This window comes from Hirundo rustica, chromosome 3, assembly GCF_015227805.2.
Source record: "Hirundo rustica isolate bHirRus1 chromosome 3, bHirRus1.pri.v3, whole genome shotgun sequence".
NCBI lineage: Eukaryota > Metazoa > Chordata > Aves > Passeriformes > Hirundinidae > Hirundo > Hirundo rustica.
This window is the reverse complement of record NC_053452.1, coordinates 102,824,280-102,837,090: the sequence shown is the minus strand read 5'-3', so window position 1 is coordinate 102,837,090 and position 12,811 is coordinate 102,824,280. Positions and strand designations below refer to the sequence as shown.

Here is a 12,811-nt window from a genome sequence, read left to right as displayed (position 1 = left end):
TATTTTTCCTCTAGGGCATGTTAAAAGTGTTTTTTGCAAACACTAAGAGAAGGGTCTGACTTTCTAAGTACTATTTTTGTCACGTAGTCACTTATAACCAGCAATAAATCTGCTGATGATTTTTGTTGAGGATTTGTGTCATACAAAGGAATTCAGCTGACTACCATTGTCAGTTTGTCCCTGTAACAGAGTAAAACTTGTTTAGTCAGTAAGCAGATATGTCCTGAAGGGTGAAAGGATAGATCTATTGGGCAAGAATTTCAGGAAGGTACTGTTTCTACACACTTGCTTTTGAAGTCACAATCACACTTTTTTTCCTATGTAAAAAGGGCTGTTATGCTTATTTAAGATTTTGTTACCTTTGTTCAGATAGCACCCTGAACAATGACATTAAATCACATAAGCTAAAGATCAGTTTTTACAAAGCTTATAAATGAGAAAAACTGAAGAGAAGCACCTTGCCTACAGCCAAGAGGAAACTAAGAGCTTAGATCATCACCTGGTACCCAACTCCAAGCTCATTGAAATCACCCCCAAAATTGCTGTTCACAGCAACAGAACTTAGCACAAGCTCCTTATTGATCACCAGAGACACACTCCTCATGTTTGGTCTGTTGTCCAATCCTATTTTAAATCCTTTTAAAAAAGCCAAAACATTTTTAATGTGCCACTTATAAAAATGAGACAATGAAAAGGCTGTAAGTGAAGAAATCATGTTTATTTTAGGTAGAGTTTTCAACCATTGTTTTGCAAGGCTGCGTAACTTTATGATCCAGCTAGTATCCACATACAATCTTAGTAGCAAGCCAACTCATTGTCACACTTACTTCTTTTATCTCCTAGCAAAGTAAACTACTCAAGGAGACTATGTGATTTTTTTTTTTTTTTTGGTGATATTTCAATTAAGCAGATCCTAATCTGTTTTGAAGATGAAGTAGTCCTAAAATATAAATAACCAGTGCCTCTCCCAAACAGATTTCATTAATTCCTTCAGAAAACTCACAAATTCAATGTGCTTCACTGTAAAACGTGAGTGATAACACCCAATCTGACTTTTCAAAATGTTCATGCACATGCGTTTTTCTGTCAGGCTTGAAGATTTTGACTCATTGGACTGTAAAAGCAGAATCCAGTTATGGGGTTTGGGTGGATAGTCAGAACAGATCTTCCCTCAAGCTGGGAGTTGTTCAGCACCAGGGCCCTGATTCAGAATATCACTGAGAGTGATCTCGTTCAAAGCCATGCAAGTGACTCACATATTTACTTCTCTGACTCTCTCTCCTCTTCCTTTAAAGTTAAAATATTGGGCCACTTTTCTGACATCAGCTCACTGCCATCCAGCTATCAGCTGAAAGTCAACACAGTAAAATGTTAACCTTTCCTCCCTGAGGTCCCTCCACCTCAGCAAATGACACTTCCACAATCTCTGTTGTTCTGCCCTACAATATCTGCCCAGCAGCCACATCTCAGGTCTGCTGGAACCATAGTTTGGCCATAACCTCACATGCCATTCCATGGAGCATCCCTACCATCCAACTCCCCACCTCCATCCCTGCAACCACAGCTCAGGCATCAGTGACACCTGCTGTAGCCTCTCTTGCCTGGGTCTGATAAACAGCATCCTGTCCCCTCAAAGTGCCCACCGAGCATGGCAAGGTGGCTGTACCCATCTCCAGCACAGTGTGGAGGCTCATCTTCCTTAGGGAGCACGAGGGTGGCCTGCACCTCCCCCAGCACAGCTCCGCACTGCCTAGTTCTCATCCTCCCTCTCATACATATAGGGTATAACACAGGAGAGGGATGGAGTACCTATGAGAGAATTTGGATTGTTCAGCCTGGAAAAGAGATGGCTTTGGGGTGTCCCTATTGTGGCCTTTCAAAACCTGAAGAGAAATTATAGAAAAGACAGGGTGAAATTAACAAGAGCATGTAGCAACAAAACAAGGAGGAATGGTTTCAAATTCAATGAGTATAGGCTTAGATTAGATATGAGGGAAAAAAATCGTTACCATGAGGGTGGGGAGGCACTGCAATACGTTGCCCAGGGAAACTGTGGATGCTCCATCCCCGATGTGGTATGGCCAGGCTGGATGGAGCTCTGAGCAATCCGGCCCAGGGAAAGGTGTCACTGCCTATGGCAGGGGGCTTGCAATTCGATGATATTTAAGGTCTTTTCCAACCGAAACCATTCCATGAATCTCTGATTCATGCCGGGAGCATTGCTACTCTATCTGAAACGCCGCTCGCCCACCTTCTCGAATATTTTTCGCTTTTTTTCCGGTGTGCTTGACGCCATGGGGGTAGGGTGAGGTCTCATGTACCAAAACGCACAGCCCTGTCTCCAGGCGGCTGCCTTGCCGAGGCCCGGCACGGCACGGCCCGGCCGAGCTCCGGGCCGGAGCCGGGCGCCGAGCGAGCGCCGAACAATGCGCCGCTCGCAGCGGAGCCTTGTGGGTAGGGGAGGCGGCCTGCGCGGGGCCGGGCAGCGGGAGGCCGGGCCGGGCCGGGGGTGGGCGGAACGCGAAGAGAGCGGCGAGGGAAAGCGAGGCCGGGGGGGATTGCGGCTCCCGCCCCTGCAGCCGGCGAGCGCTGCAGAAGGAGCCGCACTCTGAGCCCAACCCCGCGGCAGCCGCTCCTCGCCTCCCCCCGCCCTCGGAGCGATGTCCCGGCGGAGCGGGCAGTGAGGCGGCGGCCGCCGAGGGACGCTCTGAGCGGGGAGAGGCGGGGGCACGGCGGGAAGCGCTCCGTCCCTCCCTTCCAGCTCTCTCCCCTCCCTCTCCCCGCGCCCGGGCGGAGCAGCGGCCGTTTTCCCTCGCCCTTCATGCCCGGGCGGCGGCCACCGGCGGCGCTGCCCTCCGCTCCCGCCTCGCCGCCCCCGCCCTTCCCGGGCTCGCCGCCGCGCTAGGCCCGCCGGCGGCCCCGCGCAGTCCCCTCCGCGGGCCCGGCTCTAGGCGGGCCGGAGGATGAGCCAGCAGCCGGCGGGGAAGATGTCGGCGGCTCCCCTGGCGGCCGAGGCGCTGGAGCCGGCGGCGGGGATGCTCGAGGGCCGCCAGAGGAAGCTGGAGTCCATGATCCGCGACCCACGCTCCCCGGTCAACGTGGAGAGCCTGCTGGTGAGGGGCGGCCGCGCCCGGGGGGAGCGCTCGGCGGGGGAACAAAGGGAGCGCTGCCCTCGCCTCAAGCGGGCGGGAGGGAACGGGAAGGAAGGAAAGGGCTCCCGCGTCCTGAAAGTGCTTTCCTGGGGGAGGACGAAGGATCGTCTCCACGCCCCCGGCCGGGCCACCGGCAGCGGGGAGGTGGCGGGAGCGGCCTTCGCCCCCAGGACTGTGTTGAGCGAGGGGACGAGCACGGCGCTGCGAGAGGAGAGCGAGCGCTCCCCGATTAGCTAGATCTTACTAGGGGGAAAGTGAGAAACGTCCCTGGCGAGATCTGATCCAGGGAGAGGAAGGCGCCTTGTTTTCCCTCCCAGCATCGTTCACACCGTTCGCTTTCGCGCCTAGTAAACAGCGCGTCCGTCCCCAAAGTACCTGCCTGCCTTTGTGTGCGCTGCCGGGCACCCGTCGCTCAGCCCCCTGTGAAACGTCCCTTGGTGAAGCGGAGGCTGCTGTGTGATTTGGAAATAATTCAGGAAAAGGGGACACGCCTAAGGGAGAAATGTAACTGAGGGGTCCAGTAGGGTCACATTTATTTTTCGTTGGGGGAGATTGATTCGTCTGTGTCCTGTTTCAAATAGCATTTTTCCGTGTGAGTGTATGAAATAAAACTTACTTTAGTGAGAAATCTATGCCCTCGGGAAGAAGTGTGAAAGGGGTTAGATTTCCCCATTTAACCATCTGAACTCTAAAAAGGCAGCCAAGAGACATTATTATTATTATTGTTATCACTGTTATCATTATTATCATTAATAGTATTATAATTATTAGTACTTTAACTGAACTTTAAGGTCTTCAGATCTTATATTTCCACTCTGCCCTAAGATTTCTAGTGTGTCCCAGTTATGAGAAGCAGAAAAAGGAGGAATAGATCCCAGTCCTTCCAAGAGTTGCCCAAGGCTCTTACACTGTGTCTTTTTTTGTGCTTTCAAATGACTCAGTTCTGTTTGGCCAAAAATACAGGAACTGACTGAACAGAATGTATGCCTGTGCTGTGTGGAGAATATAGGAATTTCCTATAACATCTGAAAAATGTTCTTCCCGAGGCTGTGGTGCTGTGTTACTCTTCAGATGTTCATGGGCATAATGACAGCCATAGTCAATGAAAGGGAGTGGGAAACAGGGCTGCATATCTGACTGGATCCAGATAAGTTTTTGCCTAGGCCAAAGCAAAGAGAGCTGCCTCTGGGCTTCGCTCCCAGCATTTTCACTTTGGTATTTTGCTAGGAAAACTTTGACCTGTGGCCAAAAAAGAACAGTTAAAAATAGTACAGTCGTTCTGAAAAATGCATCAGGTTAATACTTAACCCCAGTAGACTTTTTCACACTCTGCTTTTATACTCAACAGCATGATTCTTTTATTCTCTCACCTCCCATGCCTTGGATATAGTTTGAATATACTAAAATATGTTTATGTTTCTGAAGAGAAATCCTAGCTACAAAATTGAGACTGGGCTGCTTAGAGCTTGATTTTTTAAAATTTGTTTGTTTTGTATGCTAGCAATGTAGACTGCTTCATGTAATACATTGAGAAAACAAACCATGGGAGAGTGTTAGCTGGATTGTAAATGCATTTTTTTTACAGTAAAGGTCATCACTGTTCTTTGCACTCTGTCTGTAAGTATTGTTTAAAAAACTACCAGCAAGTAAAATATAATGCTAATCAATCAAATTTCCTGGCTTGTGCATTCTACATATCTATGTATGAAATAATGAGCTATTAATTCTTATTTAGGAAATTTGCAACAGATTTCCTGTAAAAGCACTTTCTTTTGGCCTCTGGTATTGCTTTATGCAGTTTGACATTAATTTTGCATTGGTGTGCTGCTAAATAGTCTGCATATGAAAACATTATATCCATATTGAAAAAATTACTTGTTTACTAAACAGCTCACTTTCAGTGTAAATTATCAAAAGTGGAAATTTGTTTTCAGTTAAAAGTGGAAATACAGCAACACAAACTGAGAGTCAGGGAAAGCATCTTGAAAAGACTAGTTGGGATGCCACTATTTCATACTCCAAAAATAACAGAACCGAAACTAAAAATGTGGAATGGAATTCAAAATGGAATTCATTTCCTTACAGTGTAAAAAGTCATAAACAGCTGCTATTCTGTATTTTGTGTGCATGCTTTATTTTTGGGAAGCCGTAAAAAGCCAAAAAGTAGCTGTTAATCTATAACACATGGTGTAAATTTGAAAGATGTGAGAAGCTGAGGTAATAAGTTGTCTTTCTCTAGATAGCAATTCCACTGTCATCAAGAAATATTTTATTCAGTGGCTCTAAATGAAGAGACTTTCTTTGCGTACCTTCCTGACCACAGGATGGCTGACCACATCCATCTGTTTCTTCAGCAGGAGAATCTATGAAGCCAAATACATTGATTGATTATGTTCCTCCCATCCCCCTTCAGGGCTCAAGAGAGACTGTTAGATTTTCTAATGGGATTTTTGCTATCTTTCGTGCTTTAACACTAGTTATTAATGCCTGTGTTGAACATAACTGTGTTTGGAATAAAGCATATCTTCAAAAAAGACCTATGCATTCTCAGTTTAGAGGCATTATGAGATGGAGATCTCCGCATTTAGTTTGTTCTCACAGGCAGTTATGAAGGCAAAATAGAGCATCCCGGAAAACAACCAACCAACTGAAATGTGTGCCATGGTTATTACCACCCTTTCTCTGCTAAATAAGAAGATTTCATGAAGGGCTTTCTACTCATTAGGATAGATCAAATGCATAGCCAGCACTTAGTGGGGTTCTTCTGGTTTTGGTCTGATAAACAGATGAAAAAGGAATGTTAGAACTGTGTACTTGGTGCCATGGATAAGTGTCAGCAAAGACATCTACAAAGGGAAGTGGTTATTGCAACCTCCTTGGGGCCTTGGCTGGGTGCTCCTTCTCTCCTTGTATCTTGGTGAAAGCCTGTTGTTAAGTTGCCTGTGCTAAGATAAATAATTTTGATATTGTCACAGCTTTCTGTGGTACAGTGTTACTCTTTTGGGGCATGTAACAGTGCATTAGTGGTTATGAAAACCTGTCTTCTCTATTAGATTTAGATCATGCAGATTACTTTGTAAAGCTACCGTATTTTTATTATTTGCTTTTCTACCAGTTGTGTCACCCACTAATTTAATGAAGTGACATTTTTATGTGTACTGCATGTACACATGGATGATAGCACTTGATGGCATTTGACCTTTGGTGATCCATAAGAAACCCTTCTATAAATACATTCCTACTGAATAGTTGTGAGTTGACAGCTAAATTTAAGGAGAGCTTAACTGTGCTTGAATACATTTGGGCATTTATGAATTTTGCATATAAGCTCTATCTACAGTGTGAACTGAGTTATTTTTGATAGTATTTATTGCGCATTATGTAGGGGTGCGTTGGCAAGTGTTATCTGCTCTAAAACAAGAGCAGATAGGTCACTGTAGGCTGTGTAAAACTAATCCAGACCTCCACTTCCTTGCCATGTGTAATTGTATCACTTCAGCACATGCTGAACTCAACTTTGAGTTGTGTGGTGGTGATGAACAGCTCTGGTAAGTCTTACCATCCTCTTCCTGCAGTGCTTCACCTGGGCTGGAGCTGCTCAAGTGCAGTTGTCCAGAGACAGAGACAGGTGCTGGTGTTTGACTTTGGACTCACTCGTTCAGTGCAAGCCTCAGGATTTTAGCATTAAGCTTGAAGTTTGACATTACACTGGAGGTATAAAATGTTGAGTATATTCTGCCTGTTCTGCTATGGTTGTGTCAGCTTTTGATAGAAAGAGCTCTTAAAACTGTTATTGAGCAGTGCAGCAGTGAAATTGTGAGATGATTAGCAGAGGAGTGCTCGAGTGTCTCAGAATACACATGCCTTAGAACCTGAAAAACCCAAACCCACATACCGAAACTGAACTAATTTGCCATTTATTTCTTTTAAATAAAGCTGACAGGTAGACTGTGTATTTACAGTAGTTTGAACATGAATAGATGTTCATCTACATGGATCGTTGCCATCAAAGCCCTGGAATTTTACTCTTAATGAAAAATGGATTGGAGGCACAGCTGTGACTCCTATGCTTTCAATAGGTGCATCTGTCCATAAAGATCTCATCAACTGAATAGATGCCAACCTTGTACCAAGAGTGTTAATTGAGCAGATCACTAGGCTGAGCTCTGTTAATTCAGGGTCTCCAGGTCATACAAGCTATCCCTTTGCAGGATTTTAGCCTTAGGAACTTTCTAAGTATTTAATATTTAATATGAAAGTTTTTTCACTTTCCTGAATTTATTGCCACACATAACTTTGAATCAGCAAGAAAAATCTGTTGTGTTAATTTGAGCCAGCAAGTACAGGGAAGAGATGCAAATGCAGCAGTTAGCAGGATCTGATCTAAAATTCATTGCCTGCTAAATAATTGGAAGGCCAGATGATTCTCTGTTCTTGAAGAAATAACCTTTTCTTGTTTGTTATATTTCCTGTGATGTTATTTCTCTCTTAGTTTCTAACTCTTTCTATCAATGTTCTATTTTTGATCTGTAATTTTAGAGCATCTACTGCAGAGTTAAAAATTATGATCCTTAAGGAAACAGAATTGTCTTTTGTTCATTGTTCCCTTCTGATGGATTTATATATAGCAGTATAGTTAGCTGGAAAAAGATAGTTCTATTTTCCTGACAGTTTTATGTGGTTTTATATTTTGTCTTATTCTACACTAGGATTGAAGTGTTTCACTTCTGGTTTGCTCAGCTTCAGGTCTTTTTACTGCCACACGAGATGCATGCAGATTTTGTGTGTGTGTGTATTCACAAGAGGCATGTTCACTCCCAATATTTCATCTCTGTTCATCAGATTGCAGAGAGTGTCATTAGTATATTTTAATTGTTCAATCTTTGTAATAATTTAAGAGAAACACAGATACTCCTACACTATCAAATTTGCCGTGTTTTATTCTGCTTTATATGTGCAGGAATAAAAATTCAGGAACTGTTCACTTTTCCAAATACTAGTAGTCTCAGTTTCAGTTGGAATGTGTACAAATGCTCATTAGAACCTGTTTTTAAAGTACATTTTCAGTTCTAACTAATGGCAGAGCAGTGCCAAAGCATTTGGCTCTTTGTCTAGTAATGCAATCCATAACAAAAGCTGCCTAATTTAAAAAGAAAGAAAAGTGCTACCTCAGTAGCCAGTCTCCACAGCAATCAGTTGATGATTTCTTGGCAGTGTTTGATCTAGAAAATATGACTGGAATTGTATCATTGTCACAGAAGAGCTGACTTTGGATTTTAGAGATTAAAGTGACCGAAATTTGGTAGTAGAGTTTTACATAATAAAAGGTATAAAAAATTAAATATGTGTAATTTTATAACTCATAAGCATGGGGGGTTTTGGGAAGTAGGATGCTATATTGTGTCCATGGTTTCTGCTAAACTGTTACAGTGAAAGGCAGTGAATGTTTCTGGTAACAAATGTATTAAAATAATTTTTTTCTTGGTACATCCCTTGGTTAAGAACAAGAATACAATGTTTATATTGGCAGACTTGGCTAGTAATAAACTTATTTTAATGAGCTGTTCGCAATGTAAACACAAGGTTGAATGTAGCTCAGTTCCCCAGTGGTACCTACTGTGTGCGAAGCTCCTGCCGCAGTGCAGCATCCAAAGAGCCCCGCGTTGCCCGGAGAGCATCCCTGTGCCCGGCCATGCGCCAGTGGCCTGAGTGCAGGTGAAGCATCACCTGCATCTCTCATTGGCAACATTATGTTCATTACCTGCTAACAGAGTTTGAAGACCATATGCTTAAATCAGTGATTGGGCCCCTAATGTGCAGAGGGGTTGGAATATTTGGAAGATTTTGATTTTGTGAATTTTATCCAGATTTCACAATGTTGAATAGTCTCAGGCTGTAAGAGGCACTGTATGGACTTAGCTTTTGCTCTGTGTTTGTCTGCTACTGTTACAGCTATTGAGAGAGGGGCCTTTTTTTGGCTGTGAAGTATTACGGAGTTTTGTTGTTGGATGGACAGACATTTCTTCATTGTCATGTGAAACACACCTCCTGTTCACTCTCTGCTTCGTTTGTTGTAGGGTGCGGAAGGTGATAGACATGAGAAGAAAAACAATCTGGGTACCACATACAGTGGGTTTTTGATTATGCTTGTCTTCCATTAATTTTATTTCATGTAGCATGACTTACCTAAGTCAAATCTTTTGCAGAAAGTAACCAATCACATACTTTGTTTTCTGTGTGCCCAGATGGAGACTAATGAGTTATGATGTTAGTGTTCAACATTGTTACTTTAATTCCATAGTCATTTCATCATTCATTTATTTTAGGATAGTGTTGTTCAGATGGAACAGAGAATAAAAAAAATGGTGTGCAGGAAGGTCTGAACCCTAATATACTGCTATCATTTTATGGCTTCAGACAAATCTTTCTTCATTTCCAACTATATGAAATGGAGATGATGAAACTTTAAGATGTACTAGAGAATAATTTAATATGTAGAACAGACTTATGTGATTAAAAAAATTTGATCACAAGTAAGCTATATCCAAGCATTTAATTCCAAACCTTGACGATTCAGGTAATCAGGCGATTCCTCTATTAACTTTTGACTGTTCTAAATCATGGGTACTGATTTTATTAGTCTGTATTTAAAGTACAGAATTACAGGATCCTACATAAAGCAAGATAAAGTTTGGATGACTCATCCAAACACAAGAATTTTCTTGTACTTTTCTTCAGGAGGAAGTAAGGAGGAGGTCCCATACAGGCATAAAAGTAGGCTTGAACAGCTATGAAAGAAGAAAAGCTTTAGCAAACACTCTTATTTTTTTTTAATTGCAAACCAAATAATGTAGACCGTTACTGTCACCAAATAAATAAATAGAAGAAAAAATGCCTGAGTTCCACACTTTCTTCCAAATGCTATTTAAAGTTTAACTAAAATCTTGATTACTATTTAAAGACTGTAACACATCATTGTTCTTTGTCCATGTCACTGCTGTTATAGGTGGCCGTCCAAAGTCTATAGCTTAATTGTTGATTAAATATCAAAGTTCTCTCAACAGCATAGATTTAACCTAGTGTGGAATATACAGAGAAAAGGATCTTCAGGTGTTCTTTGGGAATTATATTTTATTGAATGAGATCTGAATTTAGAAATTTGCTTGTGTTTGTTGCTACTGTACAGCTTGACCCTCTTTTTTTTTGTTTTGTTTTGTTTGAAATGAAGAGTGCTGCATTGATAAATTCACAGTACTGTGTATGTGCATACTTTCAAAGAGATCACGCTCTAGAAACAATAATAGCACAGGTTTTGGTTGAGGGGTATACAAACATTGGGCTTGCCTGTGCTATGAAAATGTTCTGTTTCATACAGAAAATAAACTGGTTTTCCTTGTGGTTTATGAAACTGGTTTGTTCTAGTCTCTGTTGTCAGTTTAGTGCTGATTATGTTAAGTGCAAGATTAGAGAGACAAGCCTTGTCATTTGTTGCATGTTTAGAACCCAGATTTTTATTTGTAAATGTCTTTTAGCACTATCTACTATATAGGGAAGGCTATATTATGATAGGCTAGTAGAATGTGCAGCTAAACTGATTGGAAACAAGCTGTAGTAAATAGATAAAAGATCTTATGGGGTTACTTAATATTGGTTTCACCCCTTCTTGTACAATTTTATAACTATGCTTGACTTCTGAATTAGGGTATTTTTGTAGAATTTTAAACTTTTGTGATAAAATAAACATGAAGTCTCTCAATTTAGTAATAGAATTATTCGTTCTCATAGTTTAGGAAAATGGAGAAGAGCAGGAAATAATACCATGTTGGAAGCTGTTGGCTTAGTGAGTAATGAAAACCTTTCCAGTGCCAGGGGTATGCATGCACAATCTGTTTCCTTTAGGGAACATCTTGGGACCTCCTCCTCCAACAGTAAAATTAGCCCACTTAGGCATTAAGCCGTAGTTTTTACTTCTTGGCCTGTTCAATTTAATGGCCTCTTTAGGGTGTATAAACCTGGATTATAAAATACCTCCCCCCTTTTTCTTTTATGTTCTTTTATATGAAAAGTGACTGAGAACAACTGCTTGAATTACTCCTCTGGCAAGGGGGTACTGACAGTTTATTGTATTGCAGCTGCTGCTATTTATTTAAACATTATTCTATGTTAATTTTTTTTTCCTCTGTGAGCACAAAATAATAATTCTGTTAAACTTAAGACTTGTATCCTAGCTGGTATTGCAAGCACTTGAACGGAGCTATAGATCTGATAGGGAAAGCTGAAAATAGATGCACTTTCCAAAAATAAATCTCATTACTAAATTGTAAAGTTTTGTAAAGCCATTTTTTCAAATTGCTTTCAAATTATTTTTTCACTGTTTGTTTAATTATATGGAATGCACTTATTTTTAATTGTATTTTTAAGTTATTTTCCTTATTCCCCACTCGTCGTCTTCCCAGAGCAGAGGGATTTGTCTTGACTCTGCAAATGTGACATTATTGCCAGTGAGGGCGGGGAGCAGCAGAACTCTGTTGTCAGAATTCTGCTCGTAAAACCTAAATGTGACAGCAAATGAGGCAGCCTGAACATTGTTTTGTATGCATGTAGTGTTCTGTGTCAGAAATATTTTAAGCTTGTATTAAAAGATAAATAATAAATGCACTAGTATAAGCTACATCTCCTGAAAAAATATGTTGGCAAATCCTTTTAATCATAAACATCTAGCTAGTTTTCTGTTTTAGAAGTGATTTCTGCTAGGATTATGAAGAAAACCTCTAAATATGGACACCGTGATGAAGAATGGTTCATGTGCGTAGAAGCCTGAAGCAGCAGCACCATGAGGTGTGAATCATTTCATCTATTTTAATGGTTGGCTGCCTCTGAAGAAAGGCAATTTAAGTGTCAAACTATTTCAGTGCTCCTATTTTTTTAGAAGAAATACCAGTATTTCTTCAGTTCCCACATGTGCCTTGCAGTGTTTCTCGAGTGCCAGAAATCCCAAATGTCCCCTCTCTACCTATGAAAATATCTTTGGCAAATTTTGAATAAAGTGGAAAATGTAACTTGAAAAATTTTGTAAGGTATGATCTTGTTCATTACTTAAGAAACTCCTGGTTTTATTTTGTATGACTCTACTGCAGGATTTCACTGAATTAGAAAATCAGAGACAGCACTGAGCCCAACTGCAGAGCTTATTTTATGTTTTCTACATAGAATGGACTGTTTTGCTTATGCTATATTGCAGAAAGAATGTTTGGTATAGGTTGGGTAAAAGTACATATGGTGATATGTTATTCAAGTTTTGAAATCACACAGTCTAAATTTATGAGGGAAAATGTGCAGTGTGTCTTACAGACAGATGGGAATTAATAAAATTGCAGTATTCTTGCAATACAAAATTCTTTTTTGTTTAATCAAAACCAAGTGAGTGTACACTGAAGTTATTTCTATTTATCACATGGATGCTGAATGTCACAGGGGAGAGGAATGGCTGTTTTGCCTTTTTGGAGTAGGCAGGAAGCATGACTGAAGAAAAGTCTTAGACACATTTTATTCCAAGGTAGAACTTTTTAGTTCTATTTTGATTTCAAGCTTATTTTCTGGAGTTTATCAGAAGAGGCTGCCATATAATTGGACTCCTTTCTTGGCACACAGGAATTGTT

The 12,811-nt window shown here is 41.2% G+C and overlaps 1 protein-coding gene across 4 annotated transcripts in view; it reads left to right on the top strand.

The window, feature by feature from the left end:
* The first annotated feature begins 2,956 nt into the window (after positions 1 to 2,956).
* The window catches only part of ROCK2 (Rho associated coiled-coil containing protein kinase 2), a 107,734-nt gene continuing 97,879 nt past the window's right edge, over positions 2,957 to 12,811 (top strand). For all 4 annotated transcript variants that reach the window (XM_040059460.2, XM_058419968.1, XM_040059457.2 and 1 more), the window contains exon 1: positions 2,957 to 3,113. In XM_040059460.2, the coding sequence (XP_039915394.2) occupies positions 2,964 to 3,113 (150 nt within the window). In that variant the 5' untranslated portion in view covers positions 2,957 to 2,963. The remainder of the gene's footprint in view (positions 3,114 to 12,811) is intronic.